At 38.2% G+C, this 27,949-nt stretch overlaps 1 protein-coding gene across 1 annotated transcript in view; it reads left to right on the top strand.

The window, feature by feature from the left end:
- The window catches only part of tacr1a (tachykinin receptor 1a), an 82,701-nt gene extending 68,447 nt beyond the window's left edge, over positions 1–14,254 (top strand). The window contains exons 4-5 of the mRNA XM_059336430.1: positions 5,067–5,263; positions 13,842–14,254. Of these exons, the coding sequence (XP_059192413.1) occupies positions 5,067–5,263; positions 13,842–14,235 (591 nt within the window). The 3' untranslated portion in view covers positions 14,236–14,254. The remainder of the gene's footprint in view (positions 1–5,066; positions 5,264–13,841) is intronic.
- Positions 14,255–27,949: the final 13,695 nt, after the last annotated feature.

The raw sequence follows: 27,949 nt of genomic DNA, 5'->3' as shown, positions 1-27,949 counted from the left end.
CTAAATAGCTGTGACACTATGGACATTCCCATCACCTTCCTTTGCTGTTTTATTTGTTTAGTGCTTATTAGTAAACCATAAGTATGCTAGCATGCTAAACATGCTGGTGCTAATTTCTGCCCACAAGTACCTCAAACAGGTACCTGCCACTCTAACTGGCACTCCACAACCTAGTTAACACAGTTAGGTGTAGGAGCAGGTGTGGTGTGTGCAGCTACTGCACTGACAAGCAGTGTCTGACACTGCACAGGTAACACTACATGTAGAGGCTGGTGTGAAGTCATTGTGCTTTGCACCGGCCAGCATCACTCACTTCACTCAACCCTGCACTCATGCACCACACATGTTTCCATAGTGCCACACATGTAACTAGAACTGTTATAAGTGTTAGGTTTAGTGTCAGATGTAGCTTGATAGTGCAGTACAACTAGGGTTGCCAACTCCCTGAAAAATAAATAAGGGACCCCTCATTGGCAGGGCCGGCCGACCTGATTGCCTTCACCCATCCTGGCGTGGTGAAATTTTTTAGTCCCTTTTTTGTGGGTGAAATGATTTTTTAACGATTTGACTCAAACCTGAATTGTATTAGATGCATATTTTTGTTTGACATGAATACATGGAATTTTTTTTTTTTTTTCAGCAATTCACTTTAACACAAAATAATAATTAGGCTCTGTTCTTCAAAGATGTAGTGGAGTTTGCTGATAACAATTTAATTTACTCCTTTTATTGGCTTTTAAAAAGCAGCATGTATGCAATTGAATGGCCATTTTTGAATATTTTGGCATTCCATAATTCCAAATTGGTTCAGTAAAAAGGCATGAAATTCATGTCATGAACACATGGGGACCTGGTCTTCAAGAATGCACTGGAATTTGCTGATAACAATTTGATGTACTTATTTTATTGGAGCAGCATGAAGACAATTGAATGGCTATTTTGGAGTCATGCAGCTGACAAACGGGCTACCGTAAAGTGTAATGTAATTGCGCACCAGAATTTAAAGTGCAGATGGCGTGACCGCAGTACTGGAAGCATGTTGTTTCAGATCAGTCAGTCGACCATGGACTAAGGAAAAAGAGCGCCGACACACCGTGCAGTGGCTTTATAGATGTTATCACGCACTTTTTCCACCCAGGCGTTTGCTTTTTCCCATTCCTCTTGGTATTTTTCTCGGAGGAGTAATGATCACATTGCAGCTTGAAGGTGTAGCACCCCGTAAAGCAGTATCGGCGTCTGTGTCACTGTCACCTATGCATCGTTATACTCGTGTGTGAATATGCTGTCAGCTCATTAATCACAGAGCAGGACGGGGCCTGGGAACAAGTTTACCGTAAGTTTTCATATAAAGCCCCTTGTTTTTCATTTTCCTTTGTAATTTAACTGACTATTTTTTGACTCTCACAGTAATACGGAACAAAGTGCGTTCCTCTTCAGCTCAATACGGGACGGGTGCTTTTGTTTCTAAATACGGGACGATTCCGTTTTTCAAGGGACGGTTGGCAACCCTAGCTAGCATGCTAAACCTGCTGGTGCTAATTTCTGCCCAAACAGGTACCTGCCACTCTAACTGGCACTCCACATAACCTAGTTAACACAGTTAGGTGACAATGACAAGCAATGTCTTAGAAAATTTCAAGTTACATGTAGAGGCTGGTGTGAAGTCATTGTGCTTTGCACCGGCCAGCATCACTCACTTCACTCAACCCTGCACTCATGCACCACACGTGTTGCCATAGTGCCAAACATGTAACTAGAACTGTTATAATTAAAGTGTTAGGTTTAGTGTCAGATGTTGCTTGATAGTGCAGTACAAGCTTCTACGCGTGACTGAGTAAATTGTGTTATGACAGGTGAAGTCTTTGTGTGGCAGACGACCATGTTAACATGCTGACATAACACCTAGATGACACACAGCGCCTACGCAACATGTGCATGATGCCTGTGTAACCATTTTAACCATGCATGGGAATTTTAGGTGTAATGTCAGAGGTCTGTCAGGGGCTAGTGAAGTGTTTGAGGTATTCCAGTAACTCAAATAACCACTTGTTACAACCAAGGTATACAGAAGAGCATCTCTGAACGCACAACACGTCCACCCTTGAAGCAGATGGGCTACAGCAGCAGAAGATCACACCAGGTGCTACTCCTGTCAGCTAAGAACAGCAGACTAAGCCTACAATTCACACAGGCTTACCCAAATTTGAGGAAAAAGTGTCTGGGTCTGATGAGTCTTGGTTTCTGCTGTGACATTCAGATGGTAGGGTCAGAATTTGGCGTAAACAAGATGAAAGCATGGATCCATCCTGCCTTGTATCAACGGTTCAGGCTGGTGGTGGTGTAATGTGTGGGGGATATTTTCTTGGAACACTTTGGCCCCTTAGTACCAACTGAGCATCATTTAAAAGCCACAGCCTCCCTGAGTATTGTTACTGACCATGTCTATCCCTTTATGACAACAGTGTACTATCTTCTGAAAGCTACTTCCAGCAGGCCAACGCGCTATTTCACAAAGCTCAAATCATCTCAAACTGGTTTATTGAACATGACAATGAGTTCACTGCACTCCACTGGCCTCCACAGTCACCAGGGGCCTCGTGTATCAAAGAGTGCGTAGCTTTCATACTGAAAGATGGCGTACTCCCAAAACTAGGAAAGTACGTATAAGCAAACTCACCTCCACATGTATCAAACTGTTCCGACACCAGGTTCTGCGCACCTTTCCGTGATACATCCCAATCAGTGTGGAATTGAGCGCACATGCACGAGCCACCAGCCACGCCCCGGCTCCTCCCACCAAGGTTATAATAGTTTTGGATTTTTCATTAGTTTTAGTTTTAATTTTGTTGTGAATTTTTGTTTTCAAATTCTGTTAGTTTTAGTTAGTTTTTAGAGTGAGTTTTCTAGTTTTAGTTTAGTTTTTATTTTTTGAAAATGCTTAGTTTTAGTTTAGTTTTTATTAGTTTTAGTGTTAGTTTTAGTTTTTTTGTAATGGGGTATTTGTTGGGTGCGTGATTCAAAGAGGCCATAAGAAAGGTTTCCTTCATTTCCTTTGGTTTATCCATCTCAGCCCCAATAAGGTTATTAACTCTTACAGTTCTGGGTGTTTTGAATTTTGGTTCGAGTGTAGACATCCCAGACTCAGTAAACATATTTACCATGTGTTGCATGTTCAAATAAATACACTGAGTTATGAATGAAAAAAGTTGACAAAAACGAAAACTAAGGACATTTTCACTATAATTTTAGTTAGTTTTAGTTAGTTTTGTAACCACAAAATACAGTTTCAGTTAGTTATCGAAAAACTCTAGTTTTTATTTTTATTTCAGTTAACGAAAATGTTTTTTCAATTCTAGTTTTCGTTATTTCGTTAGTTTTCGTTAACTATAATAACCTTGCCTCCCACAGATCAATACGCAGGTAATATGCAAATGACTATAAATCGACAGCATGCCTGCTGATTATCGAAAAATGGGTGTGGCTTTACTTGGTATATCATCATCAAACTGAAACTGGCCTCATGGAGTTTACAGCCAGAACTTTAGAGGTAAATTTACAGTAGGGCTCCACGCTGCTTTGTTTTCTAGTCTGGATGTCACGAAGAAGTCTGGCGCTTTTGGAGACTCCAGAGGGTTAAGGCACTTCTGAAGGTAAAAGGGCTCCAACCCTGAAGGTGTACCAAATGTAGTAGCTGGTGAGTGTATATGGGAGGAAGGGCATATACAGGCCTGACCAAAGACATCTTCCAGGAGAACAACGCTGCTCTTTTGGACCATCCTGCGTGTTCCTCTGATCTAATCCTATTGAGAACGTTTGGGGATGGATGGCAAGGGAAGTTTATAAAAACAGACGTTAATTCCAGACCGTGGATGCCCTTCATGAAGCCATCTTCACCACATCGAGCAACGTTCCCACCAGCCTCCTGGAAACGCTCAAATAACACTCACATCCTGCATGCCGAAACACATTTTGGGGCTTCTCACTACCAACTCCTTTTTTGACACTTTTAGTTCTGTTTTGGGGTTTTTAAGGCTATGGTCTTAAACTTTGGAGATCAGCTGTTGAACAGCCTCACTGCAAAAAAGGTAAAACACTAAATCTGAGGGAAATGATCTTGCTGATAATTTCACTTGACAAGATTTCTTAAATTAAGATTATTAAATCTAGAAATAAGCATGTTGTACACTTAAAAAAAGAAATCAACTTTTAAAACAAGATAAAGTGAGGAACTGGCCCGAGCAGAGTGCACTGCAAATAATTTGGCTCTTACCAAGATAAAAAAAACTTTAGATTTAGAAGTGTTACATCATTTATCTTGTTTTAAGAGTTAATTTGTTATTTTAAGCGTTCATCATGCTTATTTCTAGATTTAACAATCTTAATTTAAGAAATCTTGTCAAGTGAAATTATCTGTCCATGCAGCAAGATCATTTCCCTCAGATGTAGTGTTTTATCTTGTTTTTAGACACACCTTTTTTGCAGTGCTGTTTTAGTTTAAATGCAGTTTTCAATAAATTGCCCTCTCTGTTTTTTTGTCTCTTGCTCCTGTTTATTTTTGCATTTGGAAGCTCTACTTGGTTATGTTCCACCAATGCCAAATACAAATACTTTAAGTGTATGACGTATCTTGGACGCTGTGGTGGATGGGAATCCATTTTAAAACAAACATGCTGCAAACACACTTGCACACACTTCCCAGTCTTCCTCATTGATAGTAGAAATCCCTTGATCACGTTACCTGTGCCAGTCCGCCTCCAACTCTAATGAGGCAGCTTCAAAGATCTCTAACATCTGTCCATGTACATTATTTTTGATGAATTTTCAGGAAGATGTGCCTTTCAACATTACATTTGACAGACAAAAAGTTAATAGCTGTTGAGCTTTTACAAAACTGACTGATTTGTTGCCACTTGTTGAGCTTGTTAGGAAGGAAAAGCCCTAACAGATTCATTGTAAGATATCTTGTATTTTCATACCGTGCAACATCTCTTGCAGCGTGAAGGCTGCAGAAAACATGGGTTAGCAGACAAAATGAAAACAAAATGGTGCTGTCATGTGTCAAACAGGTGGTGAAAATGATGATTGTAGTGGTGTGTACGTTTGCCATCTGCTGGCTCCCCTACCACGTCTACTTCCTGCTGCACCAGTTCTTCCCTGCGATGTTTGAAGAGCAGTTTATCCAGCAGGCTTACCTGGCCATCATGTGGCTGGCTATGAGCTCCACCATGTACAACCCCATCATCTACTGCTGCCTCAACGACAGGTCAGTCAGCACCTACACACACACACACACACACACACATTCTTGTACTTCTATCTTTGTGGGGGCCCTCATTGGAAGAGTGGATTCCCTTGCAAGGTTAAAATAGTTTTGGATTTTTCATTAGTTTTAATTTCGGTGTGAATTTTTGTTTTCAGTTCAGAGTTTTTGGAGTGAGTTTACTAGTTTCCGTTTAGTCTTTATATTTCGAAATGCTTTAGTTTTAGTTTTTTGTTGGTTGGGAGATTAAAAGAGGTCACAGTAAATTTTGCCTTTATTTCCTTTGTCTTATCCATCTTCACTATGTATGAAAAAAGTTGACAAAGAGGAAAACAAAGGACATTTTCACTATAATTTTAGTTAGTTTTAGTTAGTTTTGTAACCACTAAATACAGTTTCAGTTAGTTATCATTTTTTTTTTTTTTTAACTCTCGTTTTTATTTTTATTTCAGTTAACAAAAATGTTTTTTCAATTCTAGTTTTGGTTATTTCATTAATTTTCGTTAACTATAATAACATTGATCCCTAGCCCCTTAAGTTAACCCTTAACCCAACATTCAGCCTCACCACTAAATATCCAACCCTAACCCTAATACATGGTTACCTTTACATAAACCTGATGTAACCCTTAAAATAAAGTCTGAAATCTCAAAAAAGCCTTTAAAGAAGTGAGGACCGGCCAAAATGTCCTCACTTTGCAGAAATGTCCTCACTCTGTTGGTTAAAAACGTTTTCTGGTCCTCACTATGTAGGAAGTACAAGAACACACACACACACACACACACACACACACACACACACATTTGTTATAAATTATCAAATATTTAGGCTTAGAGGTAAATTTACAGTAGGGCTCCATGCTGCTTTGTTTTCTCTGTTTGTTTGTCTGGACGTAATGAAGAAGTCATGATTCGGCGCTTTTGGAGACTCCAGAGGTTTAATAAGGACAATACAAATGAATATAACGGCACTATAAAACAAAACTATTACATTATATAGGGTCTACTTTAAGCGGTGCTGGCCAGTTTTTTGCACAATAAAACCCTACGATTAAAACATTGTAAGACAAACACTGCACATTTAGCTTTAATCTCAACTCTGCAGCTAACCTCTGAAGTCCACCTGGGTCCAGTGTGCTGTGGTGCTTGCCCAGCTGCTGCTGAGATAAACTTATTCAGTGTTTTTCACAAAGAGTCGAAAGGAAAAACATCTCTCTCTGATTGTTGTTGATTTTTTGATGTCAGGCTACTCAGGCCTGAGCTCTTTGACTCTCTTCTACCCTTCAGTGACCTTAGACAGCCTAGAACATTTACAAGCTACAGTTTATTGCAGACGACATTTAAATCACAAAGTGCATAACATTTACCTTGCGCATTTAGAACGAATATATATATTTTAATGTTTTTTTTTTCTTATTCAACAAAGGTCTAAGATGTGAGGAGGCTCCTGAGCACCCTCTATTGGCCAGCCAGCCATTGGTTATATTATAATCACAACTTTTTAGTATGTCTCTGTGAAAGCCATGGCAGGAGTCGTTTAGTCCAACTATCCATCCATCCCTCCCTCCGTCCATCCGTCCGTCCATCCATCCATCCATCCATCCATTCAACCATTCATCCCTCCATCCATCCATCCCTCCATCCATCCATCCATCCATCCATCCATTCATTCCTCCATCCATCCATCCATTCAACCATTCATCCCTCCATCCATCCATCCCTCCATCCATCCATCCATCCATCCATCCATCCATCCCTCCGTCCGTCCATCCATCCATCCATTCAACCATTCATCCCTCCATCCATCCATCCCTCCATCCATCCATCCATCCATCCATTCAACCATTCATCCCTCCATCCATCCATCCCTCCATCCATCCATCCATCCATCCATCCGTCCGTCCGTCCGTCCGTCCGTCCATCCATCATCCATCCATCCATCCATCCATCCATCCATCCATCCATCCATCCATCCATTCAACCATTCATTCCTCCATCCCTCCATCCCTCCATCCATCCATCCATCCATCCATCCCTCCGTCCATCCGTCCGTCCGTCCGTCCGTCCGTCCATCCATCCAGCCATCCATCCATCCATGCCTTTCCTATCTCAGGGAAAGTCTTGGTGGTGAAACCAACCATATCAAGGTCCTTGAATTTCCCTCAGGATAAATAATGGATCTATCTACCTATTGTGACCTCCCGTCTCTCCCATTACCATGAACCTGATATCTCAGGAAACTCTGGTAGATTTTTGAATTTTTTTATTTGTCCATCTGTTTAAACTTAAGTATGAACTGTTTTGAGTGAGGTGGTCAAAGGTAAAAGGTTAAGGTTACTGTGACCTCACATCTGTCCCATTGTTGTGAATGTGATATCTGAGGAACAATTCAATGGTTTAACTGACAGAAGCTTCAGACAGAATGGAGAAACACATGCATTTATGAATGTGGCTGACAATTCTATTGTTATTTTATTGAATACTGGAGTACTTGCAGTACTTGTATAACTTCTAAAGTATTATTACTAATTAATTTCCTCCCTTGGTGCAGTGTTTCCTTACATTATTCATCATTTCATTTATTCATTATAATACCAATATAGACCCCTTATTGCTGATGCTATCCTCATGTACATTTAAAAGATGATGAAAAGATAATATCCTCATTTGTAAGCCTGGACAATAACTGTCTGTCCTTTGACAAGATAAAGAACGGCTGCATGTCATTTTTTTTAAAAGAAGAAAAAAAATAAAAAATGGCAACTCTTGAGGGGAAAAACACTTTTTTCTAGTTGATATCATATTGTCCTTTAGAACTGCAGTCAATGACACACCACACACACACACACACACATTCTTGTCCTTCTATCTTTGTGAGGGCCCTCATTGGAATAGTGAATTCCCTAGCAAGGTTATAATAGTTTTGAATTTTTCATTAGTTTTTAATTGGGGTGTGAATTTTTGTTTTCAAATTCAGTTAGTTTTAATGAGTTTTTTTTAGTTTAGTTTTTATTAGTTTAATTTGTTTGTAATGGAGTATTTGTTGGGTGGGAGATTAAAAGAGGTCACAGTAAATTTTGCCTTTATTTCCTTTGTCCTATCCATCTTCATTATGTATGTATGTATGTATGTAAAAAGTTGAAAAAGATGAAAACCAAGGACATTTTCACTATAATTATAGTTAGTTTTGTAACCACACAATACAGTTTCAGTAAATTATCATTATCATGTAACCTTTAACCCTTAAAACAAAGTCTGAAATCTCAAAAAAGCCTTTAAAGAAGTGAGGACCGGCCGAAATGTCCTCACTTTGCAAAAATGTCCTCACTCTGTCGGTTAGAAACGTGTTCCGGTCCTCACTATGTAGGAAGAACAAGAACACACACACACACACACACTCGGGTAGACTCATCACATAGAAATCTCCTCTGCTGCCGTGGTGACAAGCAGTTGACAACTCAGTGGAGAGGCTGCTTAAGCTCACTTTGTCACTTCTCTGGAAAAGAAACTCTCTTCACCTCAAAGAATTCCACACATGAACTGAATTTAGAATAAACTTCAACACTTTTAAATCCAGCTCCATAACTGGCTGACTCCCACTGTGAACATCAATAACTCACATGCAAACTGTGGCGTAATTATGGTTTTAAAAGCGAGGCAGATAGTCGACCGTGCCTGTTGTTTTGAATCAATCGTCTCCAGTTGTTACCTGTTTATTGTAATTGTGCTGTTGGAGAAATACGATTTCAGACTCAGTTGTTTTTCATTTCCTAAAAAAGTCCTCCTCAAACTTCTAAAATATGTGAGTTGTTTGCAATGAGCTGAGGTTTAGTCATCACACTGTTCTGGATAGGGACCGGCTTTTATCTCTAACAGCTCAGCCTATTTAAATTCAAATGACCGCTGATAGCCCTCTCCTCTCATTTTTAAGCGATCTCTTCTCATCTCTCTCCTGCTCTTTTTGATTGACATTCTCCCTTTTCCCCCCTTCTCCACATTTCCCTGTGTGTGCAATGTTTGTATCTGTCTGTATGTGTCTGTGTGTACAGAGGTCAAGTTTTTTCATTCAGTTGCCAGCCCCTTGGGATTTCCTTTTCTGCACCGCACAATTCTTATTTCTGTCATATCGTCTTTTGGTTTTATCATGCTACACATCAAGTGCTTGTAAAATGAATATTTAAAAAGGTGATCTATAGAAGTCACATGAAACATGAAGTACCAATCAACATAGGAATGCTTAAGGTTACACAGTCTTTTCATTTTGCATTTCTATTATTTTTTACATTACGCCTCTATGTATCCACACTTTTACTGAACACTATATAAGTCTTATTTCCAGATCAAGGTTCAAGGTTCAAATCCATGTGAAAAAAATGACTTCTCACTGTTCTCAGGTCAAATATTTATATGCGATTAAAATGCGATTAATTTCGATTAATTAATTACAAAGCTTCTAATTAATTAGATACATTTTTTTAATCGAGTCCCTACCCCAGTAATAACAGAAAAGTGCAAACAGACAAGTGCAAACAGTGCATTCAGTCCTGAGCTGTGTTCTGATACCCATACTTCCCGTACTTACTATACTTAGTTTGAGTACGCAGGGTGTTCCGATTCCGATCGCGGCGAAAAGAAGTGTACCTAAAGGACCCAGATGTTGCCCTCATAACGGTCAAAATGCTGAGTGTGCAACGATGTACACTTTACGCCCTCAACGGCCGCCATCTTGTCTACATAGTGGAAGAGGCGGAGCCAGGCAGAGTCGTCAAATTTTTTTAATGGCGGCCAAAATTTGCTGCATTAATGGAGCCATATTGCAGGATTGTAGAAGTAAAGCAACGATTAAACAACACAAAGGGTATTTTTTTCGCCGTTCAAAGCGGGATGTTTTTGGCAGGTGAAGAGCCGCGGCGGCTGTTGCAGTCTCAATTTCCGGTAAGTGCACCACGGAGTATTAGATTTGGAACAACACTCACCTGCTGAAATCTGCGTACTTAGTAAGTGCGGATAGTGTACTGCGTTTAGGTGTACTTATGGAAGTATGGTGTAACAGATGACTGTTGGTCTGGTTTCACATCAAGCTCGAGCATTTTGTAAACAGTCATATCAGATTAGGAAGATTTCCATATCGGCTGCTTTTGATATTCTGAAGTGGGAAAGTTATTGTCTGCTGAAGATGTAAATACTAATTTTGTTTAGGATGACTTTTGTGGATTTGTATTTCTCTTGGATGTAAACTGATCATCTAGCTACACAACAATGCACTTAGTCCATGGGCCAGACCAGATTCTGCTACCACTCAAAGTGGTAAAACTTAGTAAAAATGTTTGAAAATGTCCAAGATGATAGAGATTCCTGAGTGGCAGCTGAGTCACATTAACCAGCTCATGAAGTGAACCACCATCATAAAGTCAACTGTACTTTATACGCTGGTGCACATCCTGGTTGAGGCGCATGGCTAACAGTTAGCTCTGTAGCAGTACAGTGTGTATGTGCTGCTGCTGCAGGAGGTGTTCACTTAGCGATCTCTTTCTGTTTACAACAAGCACCAGACACTTAATTCAAGATCGCTATGTTTATGATCAGCGGAGACGCTGTGCATAATTAGCCATGCTGCTTTGTTTATGATCAGCTGCTGATGTTGTGCACAGTTAGCGACGACTGCCACAGTTGCTTCTCCCGTGTTTAATCCATCGCTTATGTGATCACGGTCCAAACTGTTGCTAAGCAATAACGCAACGATCGAAAACCATACGTCACCTCCGGAGTCTCTAAATCCCTCTGGGGGCCTTTTAGTAATAGAGACGTCGAGTGAGTGGACATTAGAGAGGGCGTGGCCTGAGACTTTCCCGGTGGCCACTTTTCCCCCTAAAGGAAACACGGCTCACATTGTTTGCACTTGAAAAAAAAGAGAGAAATATTTTTTTATTTATTTTTTATTTTATCTTTTATAAATTTAAGTTGTAGTTTCAATTTGTGGAAGAAGAAGTTTATTCAAAGCTCATGCTTACATCATGCATGTAAAGAGTTATAATAAAACATTTCAAAATGCATGTGCGACTCGATTAAATAAAAGTCTGTTGGTCCAGACATATATTGTGTCATTGTAGTTTTCTTAAAATCTCATCTCGTCTCGTTCTCATGAACCCAATATCGTGTCTCGTCTTGTGAGCTATCGTCACACCTCTATTGTGTATCCTTAGAGTCCTGTGAGTCAGTTTCTGAGTTGTGTGTCCATGATGTTCCTCGATGTCACAGTGCTACAAGAAAAAAACATTTTGACTGTTTGAAGAGCTAAAGTTACCTCAATATTTGTCAGAAAGATTCACAATTGGGATTAAATGAAAGCCAACAAAGCCTTAAAAAAGATACTAAACACATTATAAAACATTGAAAAATGTTCTGACCACAAGCCTAAACCAGGATATGCAGCAGTATCATGAAATGCAGTTTACTTCAGGGGTGGTTCACTTCATGAGCTGCTTACTGTGGCTCAGCTGCCAGTCAGGAATGTCTATCATGCCAAAATATCATCAACATACATGGTCATTTTCAAACATTTTTACTTAGTCTGGCCACCTTGAGTGGTACCAACAGATGAAATGTTTGGCTAACTAACTGCAGCAGTATGTCCTGCACAGTGGCGGTTCTACACAGGGGCCTACAGGGGCCCCTGCCCCTGTGAAGAAGCCTTTGGCCCCTGCTGTGGCCCCTGTGTCAAATTAATAATAAAATGATCAATTTATAACAATGAACAATGAACAATTCTAACCTTTTTTTTGTTCAAACAATATCTCATTGCACACAAAAGGAATCCAGAATGTGTGCATTGTATAATAGTTTAACTCTATGGAGTCATAGGGCTATTTTGTCCATTTTTGATTCCTTTTCTTGTCTTTACATGTCTTTGTAAGTCATTTTGTGTCTTTTTTTGGTCATTTGTGTCTTTTTTTGGTCATTTTGTGTCTGTTGACTTTTTTAGTTATTTTGTGTCTTTTTTGTCATTTTGTGTCTTTTTTGTCATTGGTGTCATTTATGTGTCTGTTTTAGATATTTTGTGTCTTTTTTTGTCATTTTTGTGTCTTCTGTGGGTTTTTTTTCGTTATTCTGTTTTCCCATTTTGTGTCTTTTTTGGTCATTTTGTGTCTTTTTCAAGACATTCAAAGGTTTTGAATGCTTAAATATCATCTTTGCCATTTTTTCATGTGCTAATGTGCCCCTCTGATTAAACACTGGCCCCTCCTTGGCCCCCACAGTAAAACTGGTCTAGAACCGCCACTGGTCCTGCACCTGACCTCATCCATGATCTTCATCCCTGATATGCCATTAACAGATGGTGCTGTGGTTGTAGCGCTCCATGTAGTATTCTCTTTGGTGTACACTGCAGCAAATCAGGAGTTATGATAATGGGCTTTCTTCTATGCTCTTTGAAAGTAATTCAATGTTTAAGTGCACCCCCATGAATGTTTTATTGCATCTATTCTATCTGGAGGATGTGCACAACATATGATGGATCTTATTGTTGTTGTTGGATTGTTGTTGGGACGTTGGACAATTTGGTTGATAATAACAAGCAGAGATGGCAAGTATTTTGAGTTAATGTATTTAAAATACGTATTTAACTGCTTTTTAGTATTTTGTTATTTGTGTTTTGCAATTAATGACATTGGCATTTAACCCTCTGAAGTCCAGGAGATTTTGGTTCAAATTTGTCAACTTCCTATGCATTAATTTCTGTATCTGTTTAGCATCTTTCAGTCTGTCCTTACATAACATGCATGGCTCCCTTTTCTCCACACAAACTTGGCTATCAGTCAGATTTTTCATTTTATTTTAATTAACAAAGTATAAAGCTGCCAGGAACCCAAAATACAAACAAAAGACAAAAGGTGTCTATGGAAATGTACCATTTTTTAACCATTTATACACACAAAAACAGCAGAAAAAATAATAAATAATAAAACTACAAAACAGTCTATTTGCATGTAAATTAAAAATAGTAATAGTTTTCATTGTAGAAAGAAAGTTCACATTTTAAAAATGGTCTAGAAACATAAATGGCACACTGTGAAAGCTCCTATGATTGCACTTTCAACCGGCTTGTCTACAAATCATATATATAACATATAAGTCATTACTGTAAATAAAACATGTGTATTTTCAATAAATACATGGACTCCAGAGGGTTAAAAACAGAATGTAGCTGGGCGTGTGGACTGCCGGTGCTATAAACTGTTCTACAGTATTTACAGACACATTGCTCTGGTTAATCCGCTCCAGCTCCGGACAGGCCATCGCCACTGTGCAAATCAATGTTGCTTGTTTGTTATCATAACTAATTTTTCCTTTTCAATACAACAAAGACTTGTGCAAAAAGTAACTTTAACTTAAAATATTAAGTCAAATAGCAAGATTCATTGTCTTTGTTGTGTTGACATACAATTCTTTCGCAACAAATATTTAAGTTGAAACAACAAGTTGGATTTACAGTGTGGTGGGTGAGCCGGCCAGGTATATTTACACTGTTTTTAAATGTGCAAATAAACCAAATTAAATAATAACTCATTGCATATCTTCCACAGGTTCCGTGCTGGTTTTAAACAAGCCTTCCGCTTCTGCCCCTGCGTCCCTCGAGGCTCTTACGAAGGCCTTGAACTCAAGTCCACTCGCTACCTTCAGACCCAGACAAGCGTTTACAAGGCCAGCCGGATGGAAACCACCGTGTCCACTGTCCTCCAGGTTGGGGACGACATGGAGCAGCCCAAGTTCAAGGCAGTGGCAGGTCCACGGCCAAGTGGAGCGGTGCCCGGGGCCAGACCACACAGCTCCTCCCTGGACCTCACCTCCAACGGGTCGTCCTCCCGGAGCGTCTCCAAAACTCTATCGGAGACGTCAAGTTTCTACTCCAGTAACAACTTGCAGGAACCAACCTCGAACACAGGTGGCATTTTGCCAGACTGCAGGGAGAGAGAGTGAGTTGATGTTCACATAGCTGCTTTTGCCTGTGTGTGTTCATGCAAAAGTACAGCGTGAATGTGTGAGTTTGTCTGCCAGTGACTGGGCCTGAGTGTTTGAAGAATACATCTCCAGTGTGTTCGCTGGAACATCATGTTTGGTCATTTGCAAGTGAGACTAAGTCCCAGATCACAGAGTGCAGTCCTCACCCACAACACTCCTGTATAAAGTCCTCATGCTGCTCACAGTTAATGATCAACTCCCATTTGAAAGGTTAGCTCAGTGCCAAAAAGATGATGACGAGCACTTCGATGACATGAGCGTATTCCAGTTAGAAAGCTAAACTAAAGTAGACGCTAGCGCCTCAACCTTCACAGCCTCTGTTTGTCACACCACCCTTCTCTCATTGCAGAGTGAAGGTTCACACATCCTCATCACACAAGCTGTGTGACTTCACATAGTCTATTTTCGAGAAGAGCTAAAACATGAGACTAGCATGCTGTGAACACAGCAGCTCCTCGTTTTGACAGAGGTGTTCTTTGCCAGCGAGGCAGAGCTCGGAGACCTCTACGCCTCTATTGGAGAAAACCACTCTTGCTTTTCACAAGAACTCGCTCTCCCCAGAAGATAAAAGTTGAAAACAGAGGCAGATGTGTGGTTTCAGTTGAAAGGCTCTCCCAGAAGAGGTGATGCAGAGAAGGGAAACAATAAGGCAGAAACTACCATGCATGTGTGAGTGTGTGCAAGCTGATCAGAATGCCAACTCCATCTCCCCTGGCAGAACTTCCCGAGCAAGCCAATGTGCATGATGAGAGCCTGTCTAGCTCAAGGAGCGCCCCAAGGATCCCCTGCAGGTGTGCTGGAAAGTTTGAGCAATCACCTAAATTGCCTGCAGCACCTGGCTCAGCTTTCATCTGGCTAAACATTGACTTTAAAATCTGGCAGCATCATGTCTAAGATATAGAGATGCTTTATAGGCTGGACAGACAACATACAACCTCAAGTGAAAACTGCCAATATGTCACCATTACACAACACTGGTGTGTAGCCTAGAGATCCAACTGCAATGGAGAGCAGATGACATATTCAACATGGTCTCACAGGAATCTGTGAAATAGCCACGGAATCACTCAAATTTCCGATTTCGCTACAATGCAAGTTAATGACAGTCATATCCCGTTTTCCAACATACAAAGTGATTATGTACATTCATTGAGTGAATATTTAGAAAATAAAACATATATTTCTCGCTAGAAATGTGATCAAAATCCATTTTTATGCAGAAACTAAGTCAAAATATTGATTTTTTTCACAAAAAATGACAACTGTCCGCCATGTTTTTTGTTCTGACCGCCGGGACCTTGAAAGTCACGTGACTTGGAACAAACCAATAGGAACAAATATCCATGGAATAGCCACGGGATATGACTGTCATTAACCTGCATTTTAGCGAAATCCGTGGCTATTTCACGGATTCCTCTGAGACCAGTTTCAAATATTCCAGTTTCCTAAAGGACCGATACAGTTTTATAATAACGTCCTCTCAGCTACCTGGCCCATCTGATAAGAAACACTATCTGTGTTGTGATCTAAATGCAAGGCACTACTTTCAAACTGTGAAATGTATGTAACTCTCATTTAATTCTCTACCCTTCCACCTGGCAGTAACATGCACTCTGGGGGTATTTCACAACAAAAGAATAGCAGCAGCTGATAGCACCATGACATGCAATCACTGTCTTCTTTGTCTTAAGATCCAATTTCACAAATGATATCACAGCATAAACATGTCCATAAAGTTTTGCAGCTGGAAGTAACTTTCTCTTTTTTTGCATCTGATTGCAACTGTGAATGTGGTACACTGCAAAAAAAAGTGTCTAAAAACAAGATAAGAGCTAATTTCTTATTTTAAACATACAACATGCTTATTTCTAGATTTAATAATCTTAATTTCAGAAATCTTGTCAAGTGAAATTATGTCCATGCAGCAAGATCATTTCCCTCAGATTAAGGGTTTTTATCTTGTTTTTAGACAAAACATTTTTTGCAGTGTACTGCATTCAGATAATTTCACTTGACAAGATTTCCTAAATTAAGATTATTAAATCTAGAAATAAGCATGGTGAACACATAAAATAAGAATTTAACTCTTAAAACAAGATACATCATCTAACACTTCTAAATGTAAAGTTTTTTATCTCGGTAAGGAACAAATAATTGTCAGGTCACTCTGCTCGGGCCAGTTCATCGCTGCTTTCAGCTTTAATTTATCTTGTTTTAAGAGTTAATTTCTTATTGTAAGCGTTCAACATGCTTATTTCTAGATTTAACAATCTTAATTTAAGAAATCCTGTCAAATTAAATTATCTGTCCTTGCAGCAAGATCATTTCCCTCAGATTTAGTGTTTTTATCTTGTTTTTAGACACACCTTTTTTGCAGTGTATAGTAACGCTTCAGTTATACAAATACACTCACAGACTCACATGCTGCAGATACCACGAGAGTCAGGCTGGGCAATTTTTTCATGTATTTCAAAGATGACATGTGAGGAAGCATTATTAATTTATTTCTCATGACATACACTGCATCCTGCCATAGCATCCCAAAATAAATGAGTAGGAGCAGACATCCCTTATAAATGCTCTTAGTTACTAGCTTGCATCATTTTGCATTCAGACTCATTTTCATAAAAAAGGGACCGATTTTGCTCCAAGTCTAAATATGTACAAATTTCACAGGGGCACAAAGATGCGATTTGCTCAGCAGCACAGTTAGGGGGGCATTTCACCCTTTGTCAGGTGTTTCAAGTATGGGTTTCTTTTTTTCCTCTTGTTTGTGCCTGTGTAGCAGCTGCAAAAGACGGGCAATCCGTTTGTGAATCTGCCCCTCTGTGTCTTAATGCAATTTGGCTGGATTACATTTCTTGTTGCCTGTTTTGTTTGTATGCTTTTCCTGCAATGTTAGTTAATGTGGTGGTGTCTGTGGTGTGTTGAGGTTTCTTGACAAAGCCAAAACACTATTTTTGCCACTTTTTTCTCATAAATCTGCAACTTTTTCTTGCAAATTTGCCACTTTAATCTTATCAATTTGTGACTTTTTATTTATTTATTTTCCATACTTGGCCCTAATACGCCGTCGTACACTAGTCCAACTGCAGAAGGCCAGCTCGATGTCTGTCTGCAGCCATTTATTTCTAAGACTAAAAAAACCACTCCACGAAATGTTGTTCTCTGACGGCCTCTTGCTCGGTCGCTTTCTCCTTTTCTCTTCCTCCGTCAATCTCTGCCATGATGTCCATGGAGGTTTGTAGAACCTGATAATGTAATAAATTCCCAATAATGTAATAACCCCGATAATGTAATAAAATCTGCACTTGAGTCCACTGAAAATGTAATAAAACCTAATAATGTAATAACTTCCCGATAATGTAATAAAGTGCATTTCCCAATAATGTCATTCACTTTTTACCAATAATGTAATAAAATATAACACCAAGCACCTTTAGATTTCAAGAAGCTGTTGAATCATTCGTGTGTTGTCATGGGTACCTCGTTTGTGAAAAACGGATGAACGGGTCAAAAGTTAATAAACATTCAACTTTGACCTGTTGGTGGCGCTAGAGCTCTTGAGCTAGAGTTGATACACAGTATCACCACTTGAACCCAAGTAGTGGGTGGTCTGCTGTTAAATTATTACAATATTGGGGAATTATTACATTATCAGGACTTGCGAAATGAAGTCTAACCTGATAATGTAATAACCTCCCATTAATGTTATACTTTATTACATTATTGGTAAAAAGTGTATTACATTATTGGGAAATGCACTTTATTACATCATCGGGAATTGATTACATTATCAGGTTCTACAAGGCTTTCCTAACCAGGTTCCATTTTTCGCACGACCAGCGGCTGCAAAAGCCGGGCAATCCGTTTGTGAATCTGCCCCTCTGTGTCTTAATGCAATTTGGCTGGATTACATTTCTCGTTGCCTGTTTTGTTTGTATGCTTTTCCTGCAATGTTAGTTAATGTGGTGGTGTCTGTGGTGTGTTGAGGTTTCTTGACAAAGCCAAAACACTATTTTTGCCACTTTTTTCTCACAAATCTGCAACTTTTTCTTGCAAATTTGCCACTTTTAATCTCGTAAATCCTCATCTTTTTTCTTGCAGATTTGCCACTTTAATCTTATCAATTTGCGACCTTTTTTCTAGAAATATTACCCCCCTCCCCCGGTTCTGTATTTATTTATTTTACATACTTGGCCCTAATACGCCATCGTACACTAGTCCAACTGCAGAAGGCCAGCACGACGTTTGCTGTTCTCTGACGGCCTCTTGCTCGGTCACCTTCTCCTTTTCTCTTTTAAGCTTCCTCCGTCAATCTCTGCCATGATGTCCATGGAGGATTCTGAACCAGTTTCCATTTTCCGCACAACCAGCTGCTGCAAAAGCCGGGCAATCCGTTTGTGAATCTGCCCCTCTGTGTCTTAATGCAATTTGGCTGGATTACATCTCTTGTTGCCTGTTTTGCTTGTATGCTGTTCCTGCTTATTTGTTAATGCGGCTTAAGTCATCATTGACATCCTCTGTCGATCTTCACCTCACTTCAATGTACACATTTTATATGCTGTCACTCCACCAAAATGTAATCCGGTCGCATAAGATGCATGTTAACAGATTGTTAACAGATTTATTATTACTATTATCAGATTTAAAAGAGCCTGTTAAACATTGCAGCCTGTAGTGTGCATAAGCAGCCTGTTAGCTCTAGCTCTCTAATGTGCAGTGATGTGCCTTGCTGCGTAGCATAATGTCTGTAAAAGGGTGAGGGGAGCAGATACACATCTCACTCCGCTGGGGTTCTGGAAAAGGTTGGTTAGGTAACAGGAGCTACAGAAGCCCAGTGGGACAAACCATCGATAGACACAAATACATGTAAGTACACTCAGAAACAGACTCGCTGTAAAAAAAAAAAAAGTGACAGGCTTGAAAACATATCAAGCTTGTCTCAATATATTCCCAGTAGAAAATTATTTATAGTACCACAGTATTCATTTAAAATTATTTCATTTATGTCATGCTTATCTAACTTCGATCAAAATATTCACTTGCCATGTTTCAGATGGAAGAGTTTGTAAAGGCTTAATGAATCCGTGTATCATTCGTTCTTTCCATTTTCAATTGGCAATCAAAAATCAAATAATGAAAAATTGACTGGCTATTTTATTATTTGTTTTTTATTATAACACAAAAAACGAAAATTATGCTTGTTTTTTTCATATTTCAATATTAGGCTCAGATCAAAAATACGAAATGGAAAAATGGGCACCAGGACTGAATTTGATTTTAATATTTAATTGGTCGGGTTTACGTGACCAGGAAGTTTGACTGTCCCTATATAATGTAGTGACCCGTATTGTGATATTTAAGGTAAATTCATGTAAACTGCTCCAAGAGAGCTGACATGAAGGATAAACACTTTACTGTCATTCTTTAGCACTTTTTTCAGCATAAAACTCTTACCCGCAGAGAGGAGATGAAGTTTTAATGCCAGAATATTTTACTACAAATATCCTGGAGGGAACTTAATAACTAAATCCTTAAGACTTACATATTCTCTGTGTGCAAACCAAACAAAGGGTTTAATCACATTTATCCACCAAACAGTTCAGCTGTGTTATCGCTAAAACATAAAAGAATGAAGACTGAATAAGTGAAAAAACAAACAAAAAAAAACTCTTGAAACAGAGGGAACAAATTTCAACAATTCCACTTGTTTTGCATTGAAATAGTCTTGCAAATATCATATGATCAGATATTTTATTACTGACTTCACTCATTCCTTGGTTTAAGATTGTTGTGCATTCACAACACACAAATACACAAACAGAGAGTGATCACCTGTTGGCACAAATCATTCTACTTTCACGCACACACACACACACACAAATTCTTGTACTTCTACCTTTGTGAGGTCCCTCATTGGAACAGTGAATTCCCTTGCAATGTTATAATAGTTTTAGTTTTAATTTCGTTGTGAATTTTTGTTTTCAAATTCACTTAGTTTTAATGAGTTTTTAGAGTGAGTTTGCTAGTTTTAGTTTATTTTTTATTTTTTTAAATACTTTAGTTTTAGTTTATTTTTTTATTAGTTTTATTTTTGTAATGGGGTATTTGTTGGGTGGGAGATTAAAAGAGGTCACTTTTTTTTCATGTCATTTTGCCTTTATTTACTTTGTCAGATCCATCTTCATTACGTAGGAAAAAAGTTGACAAAGATGAAAACAAAGGACATTTTCACCATAATTTTAGTTAGTTTTGTAACCACACAATACAGTTTCAGTTAATTATTATTATCATGTAACCTTTAATCCTTAAAACAAAGTCTGAAATCTTAAAAAAAAAAAAAAAAAAAAAAGAGTGAGGACTGGCCAAAATGTCCTCACTCTGTTGGTAAAAAACGTGTTCTGGTCCTCACTATGTAGGAAGTACAAGAACACACACACACACACACACACACACACACACACACACACACACACCCCACAGTCGTCCTCCTGACTCTGGTCTATTCTCAGCGCACAAAAGCTGTTGTTATAAATTCCAGTGTCAGCTGCCATGAAACTAAGGAGCAGATGTGAAGCAACATAACTTTATTGGAATCACAATGAAATCAAACATGGCTTTATTCATAAAGTATAAAGCTGACAAACCTTGGTCTCGGTGACATGGACACGTCTAACACTAAAGAATGAACGTGGTGCAGGCACAACAGGAGGTCACATTCAGTGCAAACAGAATATTCAGGACATATAACAGACAGCATTTTAAGAAATGGACCTGTCATCACCATGACAGTCCACTTTTTCACACAGGCTAGAATATAAAATTGAGACATCCTACAGAGCTTTTGGATGAATAATGTCTTGGCCAAGTCATCAGTTCAGTGATGAGAATCCAAATAATAGATCACTTTCTTTAATGATGCATGCTAACACATTAACATACAGTTTGTTGAGTTATTGTGTGGGAATTCCATTTTAAAAGCAAGAACATTATTTATTTTAATTATAATACCCATGTTAGAATCATGGTTATGCCCCTAATGATGATTATATAATTTAATCATATGATGATTATCACTTAATGACATGTCATCAACCAAATATATCACTGTATTTCGTTATTGGATGTCATGCCATCGAGTATGACAAAGTGATTTGTACCTATGCTGCCCTACAAAGCCTAACTGCACTGTAAAAAATATTTGTAGAAATTACAGTAAAACACTGTCAAATTGCATGACGAATAGGGCGTAAAATAAAAAATTGCATATCACCGTAACATACACTTTAAATTACCGTAAATCAAGGAATAGTACAAAATTTTAGAAAACACAGTTTTACTGTAAAAATGTAAAACAATTCATGTAAAATTAATTGAGACATACCATAATGTCACAAGGACACAATTACCCTAAAAACAAGAGGAATATTCAGTCTAAATTACAGTTTTTGATCGTATTTACATTTAAATTTACAGTAGAAAACCCACACACTTTTTTTTTTACGGTAAAATTCTGGCAACCACAGCTGCCGGTATTTTACCGTAAATTAAACAAAACATTTTTTACAGTGTGCAGTAGCTACATTATTGGCTAAAATTGAGTTATAAAAAAAATTAACTCCTTGATGTCTGTTTAACACTGTGAGAACATTTTAAAATATATATAAAAACCACAAAATCCAACTCAAAACCAAGCAGTAATTGCACTTACCACGATCTGCTTTGGATATATATACTAATTTAAACATAAAAATAATCGAAATTATACTTTTATTTGAAAGGCAAATTATTATCCAGATAGTGATGAAGTAAAAAAGTGAGATAAAATGATATTAAGACTAAAATGGAACATTTCTTTATCATATTAAGTCTAAAATACACAAATCTTTGAATAGAGTTGTTAAACACTGAACACTTGAAATTTTTTATGCACTGAAAACTGAATATAAAAGCTGAAAGAAGACAACAACATTGAAGTTACTGCACTCTGTTTGTGCATTACTATTAGAACCTTTTACAGCAAAACCAGAGTGCAGTAGCTACGTTTTTGGGGTCAAAGGTCAAATAAACCATCATGATTTTTTAGCATAAAAATAACATCATCAATACATGTAGAAAAAAGCAACCTGGTCTCACAGAAATCCGTGAAATAGCCACGGATTTTCGTAACTCAAAATCCGTGGAATAGCCACTTGACACAGATTTCGCTACAATGCAAGTTAAGTTAAGTTCTGGCGAGATCTTCGCCACAAAGTGATTACGTACATTCACTGAGTGAATATTTAGAAAATAAAACATATATTTCTCCATAGAAATGTAATCAAAATCCATTTTTATGCAGAAACAAAGTCAAAATATTGATTGTCCGCCATGTTTTTTGTTCTGACCACCGGAACCTTGAAAGTCACGTGACTTGGACACAAAACAATAGGAAAAAATACCAGGTTGGGATATGACTGTCATTAACTTGCATTGTAGCGAAATCCATGTCAATTTCACGGAAATTTGAGTGATTCCGTGGCTATTCCATGGATTTTGAGTTAAGAAAATCCATGACTATTTCACGGATTTCTGTGAGACCAGGTTGAAAAAAGTGTCATATCATTCATCTACATATAACCCATTTGGCTGGCCAGTTAAAACATGTTAAAACATTTTAAAGCAGTTTTTCTCAGTTTTACCTTTTGCATATTTACTGCAGTTAGACTCTGTAGGATAGTATAGACAGACCTTGTTTGGGATGCTGATGGTTGCAAAAGCTATGGACTTGTGTGCTCCAAATTTGGGTTAAAGAATACTTCATTTCTCATCTGCATTTTGAGGAATGGCGCCGGCCTTAATTACCTGTTATGGTACCTAGAAATGCATTGACACAGCACTTGTTGTGCCTAAGTGTTGGCAAGAAGCCCACCATTGTCAAACACAAGACTACTCTACAACAGTGTATTGTACGTGTCAGAGTGTATCCTATAAATAACAGTGTGTGCTAAGAGTGTGTATGCTGTGCTTAAGTGGCGCCATGGAGCCCACTACAGCCGGCATAATGTGTGCTCAAGTGTCAGCACCATCACAGCCAGTGGATTAATGAAATGCTGGTGGATTATAGCCCATAACAACTTGATTTATGAAAGTATTTCTTTATAACACTAAATATGTATAAGCAAGCATTAAGAGTTCAACTTTGAACTTCCCTAGTTATCATTTATTTTATGAAACTTTAACACTTGCTAACTCCGCTAATTAGCTTCATTAGGAATGTGAGGATGTGGTTTCATCATGTTTAATTACCCTGGCAAACTTGTGAATTCTCACCATATTTTAATTCAAATACTGCTAATTATTTATTGGTGTACAGAATTATACAATAACTAATTTCTAAAATTAGCCCTACATTGAAACAGAATAACACTAGAACAAACATGACACTGTTCACTTTGGTCATTTGGCTGCTGCAAAACAAAATGGCAATTCCTTGCCGATCCATCATGCTTTAACGCAATATTCTGTATAATTGGTATTTTTTTTGCAATGTAGTGCTCCAACACTTTTCTTTTGATGACATTACTTATGATCAAAAACTATCATATCCTACCTGGCCCTTAACCCAATAGCAATAGCTCCTAGAGGGTGAAGCCTATACAAAATAGTTACGTACACTGTAAAAAAAAAAAAAAAAAGTAGATTTTACGGTGAAAAACTGCTAAACCATGACAGTTAAAGACATAAAATGATAAATGTTAATTCAGTTTCAGTAACAATGAAACACGTAAATGTATATATCTGCCAAAACAGTATTTTTTATTTTTTTAAATACATTACTCCACTGTAAGATACACTGGCACCGTGTTTGTAGCAAAAAATATACTGTAATATATATACAAGACATAATTGTTGCATTTATTTTTTGTAAAAATAATTTTTCTCATTGTTAAATGTACTAAACACCATATATCTAACAGGAATATACTGTAATATTTAATGGTAAAATCTTTAATTCATGCGGCATTTATTTGAATTATATATAAGTATTTTCTGGGCAATTATATGGCAGAACAGCATTTCTTTTGATGGAAAAACTTTTTATTTTTCACAGTAAAATATGGACTAAAATAGCAATCTTAAAACAGGAAATCAACAGTGCCAATATAATTTTACCGTAATATTAGAAAAAAAAGTAGCACCGTATCCCCCAACACCTGTCCTGGGGCAGAAGCTCCTGTGCTAACGGGGTAAACACCAGCACCCCAAACACTGTCAAAGTCAAAGAAGAAGAGGCTGAGGACATCAGAGGAAAACATAAAAATATTTTCTCAATAAACTATGATCCAGTTTCGCTAAATCTGTGACATAGCTGATGGTGTGTTTGTAACCACTCACCAGAGTTATGACCTCATTCTCCCTATTACAAGTCAATGTAGCATGAAAGTGATTTTATAGCTGTTATTTAAAGTAGAGCTGCAACAATGAATTGATTAATCGAACAAAAATCGATTATTATATTATTCGTCAACTATTTTGATAATCGGATAATTGGTTTGAGCAGTTTTTTAAAGACAATAAGTCCAAATTCTCTGATTTCAGCTTCTTCAATGTGAATATTTCTGGTTTCTTTGTTCCTTTATGACAATAAACTGCATATCTCTTTGGTTTGTGGACAAAACAAGAGATTTGAGGACGTCATCTTGTGGTTTGGGAAACACTGATTTATATTTTTCAACATTTTCTTGACCAAACAACTAATCGATTAATCGTCTAAATAATCGACAGATTAATCGTTTAAATAATCGACAGATTAATCGTTTAAATAATCGACAGATTAATCGTCTAAATAATCGACAGATTAATCGTTTAAATAATCGACAGATTAATCGATAATGAAAATAATCGTTTGTTGCAGCCCTAATTTAAAGGTAAATGGAAATGCTCGTCTTATTCTATTCTTCTTCTTCAAACCAGTGAAGAGATTATTCATATTCAGTAACTCATGATAAAAAAGGATGTTTAGGGCCTTCTAGTTTTCAAATATCAAGTCAAATAGCGAATTTCTTTAAAAGCATGGAAAATAAATGAACCTCTTTTCTTGGCAACAGCAGTGACACACTTGACCTTCTAGAAATGCTTTTTACTATAAGCAGACACATTCGGAGATGTTAATCAGGCTAAAATGATATTGTATAAAAAAATGACCACCTATCTCAGTATCATTACATTTCAAACACAGAGCCCCAAAGAGAGAATGAGAACATCATGTTTGATGTTATTAGGACATAGTTATCTCATTACAGTATGAACGAGACCTGCACTCTTCATGCCTCCTGCCCTGATAGGATGATTTGGAGTCAGTGAGCTGAATAAAATGTTCCTTGTCTGCATGCACTGCTGCAAGTACATGAGCTCATACAGAAAGTGTACAAGAGTACACATTGGTTTGTTTCTGGCTGCGTTTCCTAAAGAGGCCTAACAGACCTTTGAAGAAAAGTGGGAGGAGTCATCCTCTCACTGCCCCCCTGCACTTTCACTATCTTTGATACTAGATTACAGTGTAAATCACTTTTTGACCAAGGTATCGTGTCAAGTCGGTATTTGCTAGTGATGGCCAAATCAAGCTTCGTGGTCCATTTTCTTTATTTTCTGAGCCCACTAGATGGCACTCTCTAGGGCTGTTTCCACTACCAGGTAATAGTCGGACAATACCTGGAATGAGGCGAGTCTCACTTGCCGAAAAGCCCCTAATTTGAATATGAGCAGTCCAGAGCCGGCTTTTGTCGAGACTTTTTTAGTCCCTGTTGAAGAGCAGGGTCTTCTTTCTCCCCTAAAAACAGCCTGGTTACTGATTCGATGGATCGCTAAGTGGGATGTGAGTTAGTTTTCTACAGGACAACAACACACGCCATTTGTAAAAGCTGGCAAAGCAGTGTTCCCAACTTAACCACTTTTTTGCTAAAGTTAATGACTTTTCAGACCCCCTTAGCGACTATTTTACAAGAAAGCGACTGGAGACAAATCCAGCGACTCCTTCTTACTCTTCTTAACGAGCCGCTAACGAGCCGGAGGCGGCTTTTTAAAAAGAGCCGCCGTTAGCGGCAGTTAGCTACAGTTAGCTCTGTAGCAGTACAGTGTGTATGTGCTGCTGCTGCAGGAGGTGTTCACTTAGCGATCTCTGTTTGTTTACAACAAGCACCAGACACTCTGTGCACAGTTAGTGATGCCGTTAATTCACAATCACTATGTTTATGATCAGCAGAGACTCTGTGCATAATTAGCCATGCTGCTTTCAGCTGCTGACGTTGTGCACAGTTAGCAACGGTGAAAACCATATGTCACCTCCAGAGTCTCTAAATCCCTCTGGAGGCTAACTTGTAGTGGAGACACACAGAGTGAGGAGACTTTAGAGAGGGTGTGGCCTGAGACTTTCCCGGTGGACACTTCCCCCCCTAGTGGAAACACGGCTTCTGTTCAACAAAAGGTTAAAACCACACCGAATTTCCATTCCTTGAGCCCTTTTCTTTGAGCCAAGAGCGCCATCTATTGGGTCTGTTGCCTTTTTATGTTCCTTATTGAAAATTGCTTGTAATTATTTGACTTCTTTTTCCCTTTGTTCTGTTATCGTTTTTTCCCCTATCTTTGTCTGGTCCTTCCTTTTTCCAGTCTTGTTATTTTAATTGCCCTACCTTTTCAAAAACTGCCTATGGACAATTGTTGCGCATTATCACTTGTGCTAAAACACTTCAACAATGCATCTGGTCTGTCCAATGTAATTGCTATGTCCATATTCAAATAAACACTAAATAACAAAATAAATAAAAATATTGCTATAGCTTTACAGATCTTATCATAGTTACTTCGGCCAGGTATTTTGGAATAGCTTTACCACAATACCCAACTAAATCAACTGTTTAAGTGCACTGCTCCCACATGCTTCTAGTGTTACAACATTAAAAACTGAACTTGCTAATCATAAAAGCCACAGTCATCACTTCAGCCATTGCCATAATCCCAGCAATGCCCATATCTAGTCATGTGCATCGTGTCATTACACTGCAAAAAGCCAACTTGTATTTTTTGGCCTAAAACAGTGATTTAATTTGGTAAAACTTGGAAATATAAATTACTGACATTTAGGGCAATAATGTAAGTTAGCACAACAAAGGAAGCCAGTTGTCTGCTCAAAAACAAGTTGGTGAGTTGTTGTTACTTATATCTTGAAGTTGGGGTTCAAAACAAGGGACAATAGTTCTGCTAACTCTTATTTCTTTGTTGTGAAATTTGGTCATTAGCGAAAGCTAGCGGCTAACTGATGCTAGTGGCTAACTGATGCTAGCAGCGCTGCTTGTTATAGCTACAAGAGTAGCCATTAGCGTATCAATGCTAACTCAAAATTGTGGTCACAACATTAGCTGACATTCATAGCGGCTTTACAATCGTGCCAGAGAAATTCAGAGTTGAGCAAACTCAAAAACAAAACTTAAAATAATTAGTTTAATTGTCCAACTTAAAATTTTATTGAAGTTTGTTGCCTTGAAATTTTGAGTTCACCCAACTTTTCTTTTTTTGCAGTGTAACGCTACAAACACATCCTGTTACAATCACTGCCACAGTAGCAGTCAGTCAGATTAATGGTTGCACAGTCTAACGTAGCTATCTGCAGAGCTTACACGCTGATAAGGTA

This window comes from Centropristis striata, chromosome 7 (genome assembly GCF_030273125.1).
Source record: "Centropristis striata isolate RG_2023a ecotype Rhode Island chromosome 7, C.striata_1.0, whole genome shotgun sequence".
Classification (NCBI taxonomy): domain Eukaryota; kingdom Metazoa; phylum Chordata; class Actinopteri; order Perciformes; family Serranidae; genus Centropristis; species Centropristis striata.
This window is presented reverse-complemented; position numbering and strand designations above follow the sequence as displayed.